The following is a 17,441-nucleotide window of genomic DNA, read 5'->3' on the forward strand; positions in this document are numbered from 1 at the left end:
TTTAAAGTCAAGTCAAGGCATTAAAACGGGTTAAAGTGTGGGGGCCATGTCAGGTTTTTTTTCATATTCATAATGTGATCCTGTGAAGGGCGTTTTGACAGAAAACGGCGCAACACCCAGCGACTCGGTGACATCTCGGCAGAAATCAGACTTGTGAAAAAGAGAAGGAAAAATAAAAAGTTGAATTGTGTGTTCTTTTAGTTTTTTTCTGGTTGACGGGATTATGTCAAAAATAATTATACATCTAAATCTCAGAAGTGTCGAAGGTTAAAAGCAGGCCGCCGTGGCCGGCCTCGCAGTAATCCGCAGGCATTAAAGCAACCATGCGCAACGCGCAGACAATCCCCACCTTGTAGGTTATTATGGAAGCTCAAGAGGCAGCCTTTAAGAAAAATATTAATATGTAGGCTACTACCTAGAGGATGCATTTAATTTAATTTGCGTTGAGAAGGAGACGACATCTTGAATGGGATACAAGTTCTTTTCTAAATCGATCAAGGAAAGGGTTTCTGTAAATGTTGTAATGCTCAGGCTTGCAGCAGCTTTCAGGCTCTCCAGGTCGATGACGAGGCTAGTTTTGTAATTGACAATAAGAATAAAAAAAAGAAAGGAACTCACGCTCTCTGGACCGGTTTTCTCCTCTTGCGTCCCGCATACATGCCGGCTCTTATCGTATAAGCCTCCGATGAAATTACACAGAGCCTCTTTTATTCCGCTACATGTAAGCCACCAACAATATTCTGCTATAATCCTCCAGATCCACACTGTACACGCGTTCTACAAAAAAAATTATATAAAAAATCAAATGAAAAAAAATATAATCTAAGAAAACGAAATACGAAGAAAACGAAATAGGACGTTTTTTAGGGCCGCTGCACTTGGAGTTAAAATTTAGAAAACAAAACACAAAACTGAGAAGAAAAAAAAATAAAATACAGCAGGTACCTGTCCGCGTAAAAAAAGGACAACGCAGAAGACCAACAACGGAACAATCGTTGTCCTATCGGCCCTCACGCAGAAATGAAGTTGTTCCAAGTGAACAAGCGAAGTTGAGTTTCCATCCTCATGGAGAGGAGAAGGGTGAGACTGGGAGAGAAGAGACGCAGTCTGCACAGAAAGCCTTCCCCATCGTCCCTCAGGTGAGAAACACAACAACCTCGCAGTAATAGCTTCAAGTATATTTACATTTCATAATCTAGATCAGTGCTGCACTCCAATTAGTGCCGGACATGAGCTGCAAGGGGTGGCGAGCGGGTGCGCGCATTCCACTGTCGGGCACGCCCGAGACGGATTTCTAACGGGCGCGCAGTAGAAGAAGCTTCTTATAAACATGTACGGGACCAGGGGGGAGCGGGAGGCACGCGCGGTCACGGAGGAGAATCTCCTGGAAACACAGGCCTAGCGTGTCCACGCCGGCGCGTTCCCGAGCGAGTCCCGCCGTCCAATCAGCGCTCAGATGAGAAGATGGGGGGGGTTTATTATGTTGAGCCTGCGGTGGACCGTGCTGAATGTGGGTCAGGGGTTAGACTTTTAAATAATGTATCTGAATTCGTTTCAACATTCAGAAAAACTATCTTAAATACTGGCAGTAAAAATCATTGGAGGGGGGGTAATGAGTTATAATTGATCTTTCAACAGAGTAAATAAAAGTATAAGTCTATTTAAATCGGAATCAGAAATCAGAAAATAAATGTATTACCAAGTAGGCTACAACTACAGCTTACAGGGAATTTGCATTGGTGGATGGTGCATATTTGAACATATTAGACATGGAATAAACAAACAATAAATACAGAAACAAATCGCCATATAGCAGTTTAACATCAAGACAAAAAGAGGCTGTATGGATTAGTGCGGGATGTAAGTAAGTAACTTTATTTAGCAATTTTAAACATATGTAGTTACAACGTGCTTCATACAAAACATGTAAAGTAATAAGAATAAATGTGAGTTAAAAAAATACAAATTCAATTGAAAATACAGCCTGAATGGGGTGATGATTACCTGAATTAGTAAGGCTCCACCACTACCGCAAAAGGGCTTCTAACCGCCTTCACTGGTCTCCGCCCTGAGCAATGGGATCTGTTGGTCAATTTCTTTAACTGTCTATGGTCAGTAGAGACAAAAATAAGGAGCTGAGACAAAGTGAATATGGACTTACATTATCCAGGTGGGCGTCATATCGTCAGGAAATGTTCATGTTCTTTTCAAGAAGAGCCGCTCGTCATGTAGAAGTAAAAGAAGAATAACGTTAGTTGATTTTTATTGGAAACAGTTTGAGATGTGAGGAAAACGGCAAGTGGAAATAATAATGGCCACCATGTCCGTTTCCTTTCCTTCATTTAGGTCTTGAGGGTATTTGCCCAAATGTCGTCGCTTCTTCCTTTGAATAGAAGAAAACTATTAACAAAACATTGACAAGCACATTACTTGTAGACTGCAAAAAGGTGATTTCAGTTTAAAGTTCAAAAAGTTTCCTGATTTAAACCCAAGAATGTGATCAAGTGTTAGACACCAACATATGATACCAACTGCAGGCTATATACAGTACATACTCATATCTTCGTTAGTACTCTGAATTTACGGTCTTCTCTTGTCGGATTGTGTAAAAACAGAGCTTCATCACAAGTGTGTTTTGACAGCAGACAAAGGCAGATATGTCTAGAAAAGGGAAATACAATACATTAGTATGAGCTACATGACATCAGGACCCCCTTAGGGTGCTCAGGACCCCCAAGGCGCAGAAGGAAAACTAGGTCAACATGATGATAGGTTGTAGTTCACTTCATTCATTCAACGTTTCATTTGTAAAGCAGACCTCTCCTCCTTTTCAGGATGTATTTATTTTTTATTTTGTAGCTTAGCGTCAGCAATTTGTGACACAAGGATGGGGATGTTGGTCCGTCTAATTTGACCTCATGCAGTCAAGAGCCACATATTTAGACTAGAGCTCCACAGATATGCATCGATTGGCTGATATTATCAAGCAATATTGGACCACATCACAGACATATCGGTATATATATGTTTCTGTTTTCTAATATGTGCCAATATGAAATCCTTTTTTACACAACATAAAAGGCAGAAGACGATGCAACATGAGTTTTTTTTTTAGCTATTTATTTCATTCTTTATCTATTCTTTATTTTCTTAGTGTGCCTTTCTAGAATTGGATGATAATGTGATGTATAATGTAGAATATCATTCCGTAGGCCTATTCTTTTATCATAAAGTTATAGGTTTAGGAAAACAGCCTGCAGTAAAACTGGGGAAAAAAAATCAATACACAATCGACATAGAAAAGCTTTATTTCATTTCCTCTCAAAACTTCTCTACAAGAGCAGTTACGCCGTGATCGGTGAACCTTTCCCTTCTAAATTCACTCTGTGTCAGTCTCAAAAAGCCCATCGGTCGGGCCCGTAATGTTGAACATGAGTAACGAGTCTTTAATGAAACTTGGTTTGGATATTCAAGGTTCCCAGAGCATTAACACTTTCATTTCTGACACTGGCTTTTTCTCCCCCCCTCCGTTTCATCCAAATGAGTATTTTTTTGTACAAATAGCTACCATCACTTCACTGCATGTAAGTTATTTACAAAAAGGAGACACACAAAGACATTCCGCAAAACACTGATTTATAGTAACCTGTCAAGTAGAAGCTTTTCTTTGACTCTGAATTGACTGTGTGTATATTTTAGTTTGTTGCCTGTACAGTATACACTGCAGAACTCTGCAGGTACTTGCCCTTCATGCCTCCAGGAGCTGGGGGGTTGGGGACAAGAGAGGTTTTATGTTTGTTTAGACACTTTGTGTCCCACGGGACAGCGACTGCTGCGGCTGTAAATGGGTTTTTCATGCTCTGAGCCCAACAGAACGAAGAAATAAGAGGGCTTTTTAGTCTGTCTGCTAGTCAAGGTCCTCCTGAAGGGGAGCTGTCCACTCAGAGGAATCCATTCATACCCAAGCGTGTGGGTATTGAATGAATTCATTACATTTTTGTAATTTGGTTTTGGTGTATCAAACGTCCTGAGTATTAAATATTGCACAGTAATGAAATTAAATGGTTAAGTATTAAATAATAAATACATAAATATTGCACAGTAATGAAGTGAAATGGGTAAAAGGCAGAAACCTTGGACAGAACCAGGGTCTTTGTGGGCGGAATCTGTCACTCTACCAGTTTGGACACAGACACTGATACAGATATATGATTTAGAATAATTATGGCAGTAGCAGACTGAGCCTTCCCCGGGGTGTAATGACACCCAGAGACAAGGGGACTACACCCTGAGGAAGGCTCAAGCTGATGGGCTTTGGTGTATTTTGCCCTGTTAATTAAAGGTCTTTTTATCACTTTTTGTAATCAACCTATGGTATATGGTATAAAGTTAGCTCACAAGACAGCTGCTACATGTCTTCTCAGGAAAAGTCGACGCAGAAGCAATGGCATACCCCCCGCTGATAGTCGGTAGAGCCCAACCGATATATTGGCGGGCCAATATTATCGGGCGATATTAGGCATTTCAAAATTTTTGCCAATAAGAGCGCTGTGACCATCTTAATTGAAAACACAGGCCACAAATATGTATTTATATTTTTCTGAATAAAACCACAAACACAGTTTCTGAATATTTTTAGAATAGTTCTACAGGTAACTAAAAGCTGATTAGGGATTCTTCACATTATTTACCATTAACTATTGGAGCACTAAATAACATTTGTTCCTGCGGTACTGTAGGCAGTGTAAAGAAAACATTCAACCTTTGATTTTCTGTACGTATGTTGTGCTATCGCAGTGGAGTAAAATATAAAATGTAATGTCTGAAATAAAAAGTCATTCCATAGAAAACTATTTTTTTTTTCAAATCAACAGAAAACATTCAATTAAATAAATCAGTCAAAAAAGGATGTTAAAAATCTACAGCTGTGTGTAAGATAACAAAATATTCTCAGCTAAGCTGATGTTAGGCATCACACACACAACCATTTAGTGTAGGACAGGGATCTTCAATGTTTTTTAAGCCAAGGACCCCTTAACTGAAAGAAAGATGGAACAAGGACCCCCTGCTACATGATGTAGAGCAAATTGCATATTAAACTTTGTCTACACAATAACATAGAACTTCCTACAACCTCTGTACATACCTTTTTAGTGCATGGAATAGTAAGCCAATAAAATAACCTAATAATTGTTTACATTATTTTATGAATCAGGTTGTAATGTTAAACATTCATGTGGCATAGTGAATCCTTTGGATTAACTGTATCTGTCTTATCTACCCACCTTACATATAGGCCAGTAAGCAGCCAGGATTTATATTTGCTAATAATATGTTGGATGATGTTAAGACCTTTTAAATTTGTAAAAAGATTTTTAAAAAATTATCAATAATTTGGAGGCCCCCCCTGCAGTGACTCTGAGGACCCCATGTTTAAGATCTCTAGTGTAGATTATTAAGATTAGAATATTTAGATTATAAAATATTTTTAAGTAAATTCATGTAGCTTCAGACCACAGTATTGGACCCTGCTGTCACGCTCAAGGGATTAAATAGATTTTCACATGCAAATAAACGCACATTTAAACAGTATTTAATTGAAAACGCAGCCAACTCTGATTATATGCAAATACTGTATATTGGCCTAATTGATATGATGAAATAGTTACTGAATGACAATTTATTATTAAATATTTTCAGTAAAATCCGAATCTGTACTGTCTGTACTCAAGCGGGGTATTTACTTTTTGTACTAAAACGCGATTATAAATGAGGTAGGAACCAATGTGTTTCAAACAGAACGGTCGGAGCGAAGCGCTGACGGAACGGAAACAGAGCCCCGACCCCTCCTCCGCAGTATAGTTCTTTTAGTCTTTCGTTTTGCTCAGCCGCTGTCAACGTAGCAAGAGCCGTGGCCGTATTGTTATATTAACAACAGCCGTAAGAATGGCAAAATAATGGAAGGCAAAGTTAACGCAGCTCAGGGCGGCTAACGTTACACTGACTCAGAGCTGAGTTGCTTTAATAAATGTTGCGTTTAGGTGGGAAGATGGAGGGAGCAACTATTAACGTTAACTAACTTAACGTTAACTAACTTAACGTTAACGTTCTCTAAAGGTTGAAACTTTAGGATAACGTTAGGGGAACGGTCAGAGAACGTTCGATAAGAAAACTTTCCGATTAACCAACACACAACCAAAACACAACCCAACCTAACCATCAGGGAACGTTCCCGCAACCAAAAACAAACGTTCTGGGAACCAAATATTGTTAGCTAGGTACTGTGCACATATGCTAAAACAGAAAATGACACAATTTCACATTCCCCGCATAGCTGAACAGGTGATAATCTGAGCACATAGGCCTACCTGTTGCCTTCGTGTGCTGTTCAGGTGCTTAGTAGCCTACGTCAGTACGAGAAACTCATGTTGCCCAATTTTAACGCACGTGCTGCTTTTATATTTAGTTATCCTGCTTGAGATCCTGGAAGCTTGTTGTCGACCAAGGGGCATCTCCCAAGGCCTCGAAAAGTAAAACCGGAAATGCCTTAAACCTTGATGTATCTAATCTCCAGCAGGGGGCGACTCCACAGATTGCAAAAGAGAAGTCAGTTTCTTTTAATGGCTACACCCCACTTCTCACTTGTTTTATCATCTCAGTAAACATTTTTCTCACGAGTTTATGGCCTCATTAGCTAGTGTCGAGTCTTCTTAAATACAGAATGATGTAGTACAGACTTGCAAATCATGGTCCCATTCATTTTAAAATAGACAATGTAGCAGCTTATGCTTTGGGGCGTGGCTTCATGTCGACCTGTCAATCAAGACAGAGAGGCTTAGCAATGGCAACCATAGACTGTACGGTCTACGGCAACCCATGGCACTATGTACATGAAAGTAGCCGTTAACTTGTTGGTGGGTGAGGTCCATGTTTTTCGTCATTTATGTCACGCTTTAATCCAGAATTATATTATATTCATTAAGTTACTCAGTGCACTAAAACCTCACTTTTTTGTTGCCAGCAGGGAATTTTGCTGATTTATTAGCTCTTATTTCAAATAGAAGTTGTAGTCGGTTCCACGTCATAATTGATTTTTATAAGAAACGAGCCCAACACAGTTTTACTCATTGTACACATTTATGAAAAAGCATTTAATAGACAATGGCTGGTTATTTGTTTAACATATATTATGATATACATAACTACTTGACTAAGTATACATGGATTACATGAAAATGAATAGTTGTGATTTTTTTTTTTTTTTTACGAATAACAAAAATATTGCAAGGCACATGTTAGCATAAAAACATCAACACCGCTGTGAAGCGGTGTTGCCAATTTGTTTTTCAAATGTCATTTCACAATGACATTTGTTTTGAATTTTTTTTTTCTATATTTATAATGAGTGCTGAAAAACATTAAATCACAATTCCAAAATATATATTATACTTAACAGTATATTAGTGCAGCTTATTTCTCAAATTAGGAGAATGTGCAACATTCCTTTTGTTTTATATCATGACAAATACAATTTCCTTGAGGTGTACATAACCTAATAAGCACCTTAAACTTGGGTTTTTAATTGGCCAACTGTAAATGACATTTGTTACTATATTCTGACATTATATAGACTAAACAATGAGTTAATTAATAAAAAAAAAATCTCAGAATTGACAATAAAAATAATCATCAGTTGAGGCTCTATATTTTAATATAGTCTGAAAATAATTATTTATAATGAAATTATATATTATTAATATTATTATATTAATTAAATTATTTGTTTACCTGTGTGTGTCTTTGGTATTCCAGGTAGTGCTGAATGTTGAGTGTGTGCTCTGTAGCAGGCATGTTGGGCGGAGCGGTCATAGGGCTGATGTTGACGTTCTCATGGTTTATGGCTGATGTGCCCACCACGGGCTCACTGTGGCCCCACTGGAAGTAGCAGGAACCTTGAGGAGGACTATCATCCAGAGATGCTTCAGCCCCCCTCAGGGGGCCTGGAGGCCCAAGCTGAGCCAGGACGTTGCCGCCTGCTGGCTCGGATGACAAGTGCTGGTTGAACATGCAGCTGCTGTGAGTGGCTGCCTGGCCACATATCAGCCCTCCATGCTGTTGCGTGGGGTTCAGTCCTGTGAACTCCCTTGGCCAAAGGCCGGCAGCATGTGGGAATGTTTGGCTTTCTGGCGTTAGGCTGTGGCACGCTGGCATCAGCTTCTGTCCATTCTGCATGATGCCAGTGTGGGGCAGCTTCTGCATGTGGCTCTGCGGCCACTGCTGAACCTGGTGGTTGTGCGTTTCAAAAGAAGGCCTTCCTTGCAGACATGTTGGGGCAAAGGGAATGGGAACATTTGGTGCGCCAGTGGAATTGAAGTCACTGCACGGAATCAGGGCTGGCAAAATGTCTATTATGCCGGTCGCTACGTTGTTTGGTTGTTGAACGGAGCTTTGTAGCAACTGTCCATTTGCTGCTATTGCGGGCGCTTGCACATTGTTTTGAAGACACTGCAGAAGTTGGTTGGACTGCATCTGTGCTGAAGTCCCCTGAGGGCAGCCCATTTGGCTGATAGATGTCTGCCCACATGATTGAAAAGGGGCAGAGGTGTCAGGGACAGTGAGCTCTGGAAGCTCTATAGACGGGCTGAAAATGTCCTGGAGCTGCAGCTGTTGAAGAGGGGGCAGGTTGGTATCAACTGGAGTAATCAGGGGACCGTGGGAGAGTTTCTGGGTGCTGTTGAATATCTGAGTGGACTCTACTAAGCTACGCCCTGCAATCGCTGGGCCAGTCATTGCATCCTGCTGGTGAGCATAGAGACCATTCATCGGAGAGTAAGTCTGATCGGGTCTCGGTGTTTGAAACAGCTGTGGATCACCGAGACCAGTAGCTGAGAGCCGGGCAGCCTGAGTGACGGGGTCCTGTTGATTGTTGTTGACAGCTGGGAGGCAGCTGGCAGGGCTGCCATTTATACAGTCTTCTCCCTTCTCCTTGAACAAAACCGTATCGATGTAATCAAATATGTCATTAGTGAGGATGCTGTCCAGCTCAGACCTGACATTGCTCTGCTGATCCTGGTCCTGACTTAATCTCTTGAGGGCATTATTCCATTCCATCAGCTCTGCGTCACCGACGTCCAGGTTCTGCAACGCTGTGCAAAAGTCACCGCTTTGAGCCATTTGTTCCAGGTTGTCGATTACAGCCATCACTGACTGCTTGGCTTCCTCTTTCACTACAACAGGGTCACTGGTTGTAGCTGTAGTGCCGTCATCCTGCCATGAGTCACTGGCGATGCTGACCAGCGCCTGGCTGTCCATGAACACTTGGTCCACAGGTAGAGGGGTGTCCACTGTCCGCGGCATGTAAGCGGTTTCATCCTGACTCAGGAAGCAGTCCAGCAGAGAGCCGGGGGTCACATCCTCCTTCATTTTGTTAACGTTGCTGAACATTTTGTTGAACTGAAACTGTTGAAGGTCCACCGTGGTGTCGTTGTTGTAGAGGATGCCCTCTCCTGTGGTAAGGTTGAAGGGAAGCTGCAGCCTCCTCTGGCGCAGATATTCCTCACCCTCAGCATTGCTGAAACAGACAAGATTAGAACACGTTACATTACTGACACTAGGGCTGCACAGTATATCAACAGGTGCAATAAAACACATTGCAAAAGGGGTGTGACATATTGTGAAAGACACTCAGATTTTTAGTTAGTTAGTTGAAAGAAAATATAACTAGAAAACTTTAAAATGTAACTGCCATTCTGTTTTCAATGGTGCTTTTTATATTTAATTCAAAGTTCAATTAGTTTGATAAAAGAATGTTGGAAATGATTGCTTTTCATTTTTTATTAAACTCAACAAGTTGTTTGTTGTATTTTAGCGGACTACTGAAAGCATTCAATCTGAGAACAAGAGGTGTGCCCCATTGAACCACATTTAGTTGCAGTTATACAAGAGTTCCACTGGGGGCGATCCCGGATGAGGGCAAAATGAATGGGAGTCTATGGAGCTAGACGGCTACATTTGTCTCTTTTGCCTGATTGCTGTGGAGAAATCTAAGATTTGATTGTAGTTTTTGCAAGTTCAACATGGATTATGGGTCGAAAGTTGAATAAATGAGTACTTATGTCCTTTCAATTTCTCACAGGTTGAGTCGTTGTTGCCCATAACACTCTAGCATTCTGCTAATGAATGCTGATTGGTCAGGGAAGGATGGATTACGACCAGAGATCCTGCTTGATGGCATCCGAAGCATGAGTGCGTGTGTGTTCGTGTGTGTGGAAGTGACTAAGAGCTTGCGGTAAAGCAGGATCTCTGGCCGTACGACGTGTATGATGTCATTGACATTTTAAAAGGCTTTATAGAACAAAAAAGCAACATTAAAAAAATGTAACACCCAGCAGTGTGTATTTTCTTAGCCTCCCCTTTTAAATGCAACATTAAAATTACTAGTCAAAAAATTATATCCAGAGAAAAGTAGATTTTGAGGGGTATAGCTCCATAGACCACCATTCACTCTATTTCCCTGGTGATTGACTGGCAGGCACAAGACAAAAGCATCTGGTGACAGTCTGAGGCTGTAGGGCAAGACAACTTTATTTCTATAGCACCTTTCAGGAACAACATTAGCCTATTTCAGTAGCCTATAGAGCTAAGTTAAATTACTTTTTTGGTCATCAAAACCACACTAGAGATGTTTGGCTTGGCTTGGCAGGATAATTACCAATTAGCCCAGTAGATTGCTCTCTAACACAACAAATGACACAAGAAACGGCTTATCCATCATGCTAATGCCTCGAGGACCTTATTTTTGTTCTTTCACCTCCCACCCCCCAGTCACCTCAAAAAATCCCTTCATGTGACCACATGCACCGTTTGTTGTCCTGTGCATTACTATTATCATTGTGTTTTTTGTGTCTTTTGTATTGTATTATTATTTTTTTTCTCTTTCTCATGCTGTATCGGATGCTGGTAACTTTAATTTCCTCGCGGGAGTCATCCCAAAGGGATTAATGAAGCTAAATCTAAGTACAAGTCTAAGTCTAAGTCTAATCTCAGCATTGAAAAGTTTCTTTTCCCAAACCTCCTTCCGTGATAACCAAAGTTGCTTGGCTGACAGGGGCTTTTGAATTCTTCTGTACAGTTGAAGTTATAAACTATGGTGATGCTGCTGAAGTTGTTTGCCTCAACGGTGGATGAGGAAACCTCAACTGTAACATCTACAGAGGAAATCTTGCTAATTTTAGCTGCACTACTATGCTGGAAGAAAAAATCTTGTACCTTGTATTCTGCAACATATTGTTTTCTACAACTAATGTTCCAGTCAACTAGCCTCAGCCTGCTTGTTTCTCAGCCAGTCACTTGGTTCACTTTCACTTTGACCTATATTTGACCTATCCTAAATAGCAGTTAAATAACAGTTAGTTAAACCTATCTATAACCCTTATTTGACTATTTGCCTAATTATTTGGTATTCAAATATATATATATATATATATATAGATGTATATATAAATTTCAGACAACAAATTAGTAATTCTTAAAAAAGAATTACAATTAATTAAAAAAGAATCCAGCTCCTGCCAGCAGGGGGTGCAGAAGCACCCTCAACACCCCACTTCCGGAAGTGGGGTGGTGACACCAAGCTCAGTCTTATAAAGCTTAGTTAGAAACCCCATTGAGGACGCGTTCTTTTTGCCCGTGCCATCCAATTTTTTTAAATTCAGCAACCGCCAGTGCCAGTGAAGTACTTAAATGATCACTCACGATAAAGCTCTCTGATATGCAATGATGAATTCAGGTCTTCCTCCTTTGTAGATCAGCTTGGCGTTGGACTTCACCCACACCCAGCCACGAGACTTACTAAGGAGCCTGAAAACAGTGAGACCGCTCTCTCCTGTTTTAATCACTGTGATATAAAGACAAAAACACACAACGAGATGGTTGTCAGTAAAGTGGCAGAACATGGCTGTTGTTGCTGTTCTTAAAGGTCAGCTAGGCATGTTTAGTTGGTCCCTTCATGGTTTATTTATCATATACGGTGATGTTCTCTTCTTAAAGCCTTACCATAAGTGGAACTAAATTGTGTTTTTTGAAAGGAATAACAACGCCAATGTTGATTTTTTGGTAAGTAGCTGATGAAGCACGCAGAGTTCCACATGCAGATTTAAAAAAATAAAATTGAACTCAGAATGTTACCACATCGTCCTCACAAGCAGAAAAGCTCTGGTATATTCTGCAGATTATCATTGTGGATAACCACTGAAAACTGTAAAAACAAACAATGTGAATGTGTTGCATCACCATCAAATACCAAATAGTACTCATATTTAATGTAAAACGTACTGCGGATGTGGTTGTCGGCACAGTACATCATGTCAGCTGCGTGGATGAATTGGTAGCCGGAGCCTCTCATACAGAGTTCCGTCTCTGAATAGCCCAGGATAATCTTTCCCCTGGAGGGAGACAAAAAGAAAAAACAACACGTTAATTAAGCTGGAATGAACTGCAGTTAACGAGCAACCGGTGAAAACATTAGAAGGTGTTAAGATAGCACCTGCTATCAACGGCCATGGGTGTGAAGTCCAACTGATGCTTGGTTTGATAGAGGAGCATTTTAGCTCTGATCTCCACAATGGTTGGAGGCTGGACGGGCATAGCAATGGCAAAGAGTGCCAGCTGAGATTTGTTACAGTCCCTGTTCAAAACCTTCTGGCCGTGGAGGTACTTTAGTCGCCCTTGGAACTTCAGAGCCTGGTTTGGGTAAGAAACAAATAACATGATTACCTCAGGGGGCTTAGCGTTGAAAGAGGTTAACAAAACAAAAAGGGTTAGTGTGTTTGTTTCCTGAATATTTCAATAGAACAGCATTATAAGCCATATTTTGCGTATAGCTGCTCTCAGCTCTGCTAAATATACACGCCAGGCTTGGTTTAACATGAGCGGCGGGACGTTCGGACAGCAGGAGTTAAACAGCTAGAGCATCCAGTCAATTTACCAAAATATCCCCCCCCAATATTGTTTATGTCTTCTTTAACACCGCGGATGAAGAGAGATTGATCTTGGAAAAACATAATACAACGTCACAGATCATTTTTATAAGCACAACGCCAGTAAAAAGAAGATGTGGAGTTTAATTACAGGAGTGCTTGGAGTGGAAGGCAGATACTAGATTAATAAACACGCGATAGTTCTTTCAAGTACTTGTAGAGACAATAAAAATCTGCGAGCTGGGCAAGCAAGGCGCTTGTGAGACACTATTGGTTTGGTGTGGCGCGCGGCGGAGGACGGAACAAAAAGCGCGGCGCATAACGGACACGCTCGGTGGAAAATCCAGGTAAAATTGATTTTTTTTTCAATTCAAGCAAATTACACCTTGTCACATTACACCTTACTTTGCCAACAGTGTGACTATAAATTAAAATATTGTACGAACCAGAAAGCCAGAGGAGTTGTCCAGGAGGCAGCGGAAGCGACACACAAAGCTCCTCTCCAGGAAGGACGAGTTCTCTGGGGGAAGCTGCTCAGGACTGTACATCACCGTACTACCACAACTCTTCAACACTGAGGACACAGGTAGGAAATAAAACATGAAATGTCAGAAGGTCCGGGGACCGAATTCAATAATTTTTAGGCACCGACCAAATTGCCCCTATAGTATAGAGTATCAAAAATTGCCTTGTCATTCAATAACAAATTTCTATACCTAAGGAGTAAACCTCATGAGTGCGTCAACCATTATAGTATTTCATTTTTCATTATTTTTATTTCGTTTTGACTTTTTATTTTCAAATTCAGTTTTAATTAGTCTTTAAAGCGGGTTTGCTTGTTTAGTTTAGTTTTTATTTTTTGAAAATGCTTAGTTTTAGTTTAGTTTTTATTAGTTTTAGTCTTTTTTTGTAATATGGGTCATTGGTCGGGTGATTTGAAAATGTCAGAAAAAGGATTAATAACAATAACATCACACATTTTTAGAAATATGTATTCACAATGTATTCAAAAATAACACTAGGACATACAATGTACATATGATGATGAAGAGCACAGATATGTAAAACGTCAAAACAAGACGCGGCAGTAAGTGCAGACTGTGTTGGACGTGTTTCAGGAGAGGAACCTAAACAGCCAACAGACTGAAGAAGACAGACATCGGCAGGTGTTTTGAACTTTGGTTCGAGTAAAGTGGTGAACTTTTTGAAGTCACACAGTTGTGTAGCCATCCCAGTAATAATCCACATATTAACCCACATTCCCTCCCGCTTTTGGTGTTCCTGCGTATTGACTAACCCTGTAAATATGCCTGTGTTGTTCTCTGTCCTGCTGTTTTCTCCGTCATGCTGCCTGGCCTTAACGTTACCGGGGTTAGCTTCTGTTTCGGGGAAAGGGGGCTTGGCTTTCTCCTTTTCCTTGTTAAGGTAAACTAGGTTAGGCTCTTTGTGTTCGTTTCTCAAATATAGGCTACTTTCAAATTTTTGTTTCCCTGTAATAAACGGTGCACATATTTTACCACCTTCCTTGCAAAGCACTTGCTTTTATCTGACAGTCATAATCAAATAGGGCTCTGCCGCTTTCTTCCGACTTTCGGTACGGCCATGAGGCCAGGCGAGGGACACGGACTGTTGTTTGTTGTGTTTAATTTTACATGGAATGACGAAACGTCTGGGTTCCCAGTTGGAAACGAAACATGTCTATGGGAAATGTCACGGTCGGAAAGATAACGTTATTTGCCCTATGGAAGACATTGACAAAGACGGAAACTAAGGACAATTACTCAATAATTTTATTTTATTTTAATTAGTTTTGCATACAGACATTACAGTTTTAGTTCAGTTATAATTTTTCCTAATGCCTCATTTTGTTTTAATGTTTTTAACAATTATAAACTTAGCGCCAACAAGCGTGCAGCATGCTTCTAACAAGATCTAACAATGTCTGTGATTGGCTGTCGCACTAAGACGGGGCTCTCATAGAAGGAGCTGTTAAATAAATATAAAGATTTGTGCCATAATGTGTAATGTTGTCATTTCTTATTGTTTTATAACATTACGGTATTGGTATCTGTATTGAATATTTCGGAGCGATACCCAGCCCTACTGTACATGTCAGAACCATTTACCCGGTCCATTGGTTTATGTTAACATTGTGTCTTGTTCACACATAGGAGTGAGTGACTGAGCTTATGTGAGAACCCAAATAAAAAGAAAAAGGCATTAGTTTTTCATTCACAGTTCTTACCATCCACATCCGTACCATCAGATGTGGGGTTTAGAGCAAAGTGAAGCTGCTGTCTGAACAAGGCTCGGTCATCAGTGTGGATGAGCTCAAACACACTCTGATGAACCACATCTGACTGTCGGCAGAGAAGAGAACACAACATCTCATCAATAATTCAAGTCATTTAGACACAAGGTCAAAATCCACCTGCTATCAAAGAGTTCATGGTGAAGCAGGAGTAGGTTTGCTAAAGTCTTTGAATAATATAAGGTGGAAACCTTCCATGGGTATTTACTCATTTAACACTGTATTGAACTTTCAGTGAACAACAACAACAAAATATTTGCTATTTAATATCCCCCTGCAAAAGAAATACTTCACATCCTCTCCATGGACTCCCTCTATGTCAGACTCCGATGCCTCATCCTCACTATACAAGCTGAATTGCTATTTAATTTCATGTATGTGATAGCAGAGTGTGCCAAGTGCAGTGCATGGTTACAATTCAGTTAAATGGGCATACTTTTACCCAAAACATGCCACAATGAGACTTTGTATTGCTTTTTACCCATCCAAATAAGTTCACTATTAAAAGGTATGTTTTTTATAATAAGAAGTTTGATAAATTTCCAGACTCAATGAGTTTAACTTACATAGGATTTTACAACAGGAGCAATGTATTTAGCCATTTTTTGCTTGTGTTTAGAGAGCATATTGACCATATGAAATGACAGCTCAAGAGTGGTTGGGTATAATACGTTTCTATTGATGTTTTAAAAATTTGTCACAGATGAGATGACAAAATCAATATGTAGAAAAATATGACAAATACATACTCCTCCATATAGGCCACAAGGGGTCACTAAGTGGTTTGATGAATAATTCAACCGACCTAACATTGATGGGTGATTTTTAGACCCAAGTGTTAGACAGCACTCACCACCACTTCAGTTTGTCTCCCCTCTCTTGGCTGTTCCAAGAATTCAAATAAGGAAAAATAACTTTCAATTGCAATCTTTCAAGTCTAAAAGATGACTAAAAGACCCTAAACAAATACTGTATATAATACAAGTTAGCCATTATCTCACCTGTTGAAAGCCCAGGTAGTCCTTGATTGTGGAAGAGACATAAAACACAGATCCGTCTGACGTGACCACCATCACAAACCCGTTCAGCGCCTGCATAGGGAACAGACAGTCAGTGATCAGTCAGAGTTTTCACAAAGTAGCTTTAAAGAGCATACACAGCACATGTCAGGTATGTCAGTGTCTCTCTCACACACAAACGCACACACACACACACACACACATTGTAAAATAAACTCATCATGTAACAAGAACTGTGTTATTTTTTGATTGCACCTAATTTTTGCCTTTGACTTTTGTTAAAAAATTAACGAATCCACGGGAAGATCCAGTTGTTTTTTTTCATCCCCGCACATCGTACTTCATTCGTCACCAGCTTGTGTGTCGCATGATGGAAGAGTTGAATTAACCATTAAGCAACATGGAAAGAGCAAAAGTGTTGGCTGTGGGTGGAAATATTTCACGCTTGCCATGCCAACCAGTTTGTCGGCTGTTTGCAATGTCTGCAAGGTAAATGTTGCGAGGGGTAGTGGAGTACTGCAAAGTACAATACTACCAGTATAATCAAGCATATCCAAAAGCACCATGTCATTCAACACATTACATCTATATATGTTATTTTGTCTTAGTAAGGAAAGTAATTTTAGTTTTGGTGCCTTAAGTCTCTTCCATGTGTTGGAAGGAAATTATAAGGTGGAAGGTATGCAGTTAAATTATTAATTCTACAACGGTATCAGATTAATATCGGGTATCAAAAGATAGCCCAGGCATCTATTACTAAATTGAATAGTTTGGTACAAAAGGTTGTTCAGTTTGAAAATGACTACACTAATTAAGAAGAGGAAAGTCTAATCGATACATATATTGTTATTGTGCATTGTTAATATAAGTTCTGACTTGCAATAAGCATTTTACCTTTAAACTTCTAGCAGTTTCTAATTGGGGTGTTCGCGATGTGGACCTGGACAATTCTACATCAATGGAGTAAGGTAAAAAAGATTTTATTGTCCCGAAGGAAATTTGTCTTGGACAAACAAACAATATCTGCGGTTTAAAGAATCCAACACAACACACAGTGCATGCATACACACTCACACACACACACACACACACACAAAAACACACACTATAGCCCTATATATATATATATATATA

The 17,441-nt window shown here is 40.0% G+C and overlaps 2 protein-coding genes across 3 annotated transcripts in view; both read right to left on the bottom strand.

Annotated features, from left to right (window-relative positions):
* Positions 1–6,721, bottom strand: part of LOC117952896 (aryl hydrocarbon receptor-like) — a 45,208-nt gene extending 38,487 nt beyond the window's left edge. The window contains exons 1-2 of one of the 2 annotated variants that reach the window (XM_034885503.1): positions 6,369–6,721; positions 2,162–2,203 (exon numbers count right to left, since the gene is read on the bottom strand). In XM_034885503.1, coding sequence (XP_034741394.1) covers positions 2,162–2,181 — 20 coding nt within the window. In that variant the 5' untranslated portion in view covers positions 2,182–2,203; positions 6,369–6,721. Of the gene's footprint in view, positions 1–618; positions 800–2,161; positions 2,204–6,368 lie in introns of those variants that run through there. The other variant, XM_034885502.1, reaches the window with a different exon arrangement.
* A 1,036-nt stretch (positions 6,722–7,757) lies between these two features.
* LOC117952598 (aryl hydrocarbon receptor-like) overlaps positions 7,758–17,441 on the bottom strand; it is a 39,828-nt gene continuing 30,144 nt past the window's right edge. The window contains exons 4-10 of the mRNA XM_034885002.1: positions 16,290–16,379; positions 15,223–15,337; positions 13,424–13,551; positions 12,545–12,741; positions 12,334–12,443; positions 11,755–11,896; positions 7,758–9,571 (exon numbers count right to left, since the gene is read on the bottom strand). Of these exons, the coding sequence (XP_034740893.1) occupies positions 7,777–9,571; positions 11,755–11,896; positions 12,334–12,443; positions 12,545–12,741; positions 13,424–13,551; positions 15,223–15,337; positions 16,290–16,379 (2,577 nt within the window). The 3' untranslated portion in view covers positions 7,758–7,776. The remainder of the gene's footprint in view (positions 9,572–11,754; positions 11,897–12,333; positions 12,444–12,544; positions 12,742–13,423; positions 13,552–15,222; positions 15,338–16,289; positions 16,380–17,441) is intronic.

This window comes from Etheostoma cragini, chromosome 11 (assembly GCF_013103735.1).
Source record: "Etheostoma cragini isolate CJK2018 chromosome 11, CSU_Ecrag_1.0, whole genome shotgun sequence".
Taxonomy (NCBI): Eukaryota; Metazoa; Chordata; class Actinopteri; order Perciformes; family Percidae; genus Etheostoma; species Etheostoma cragini.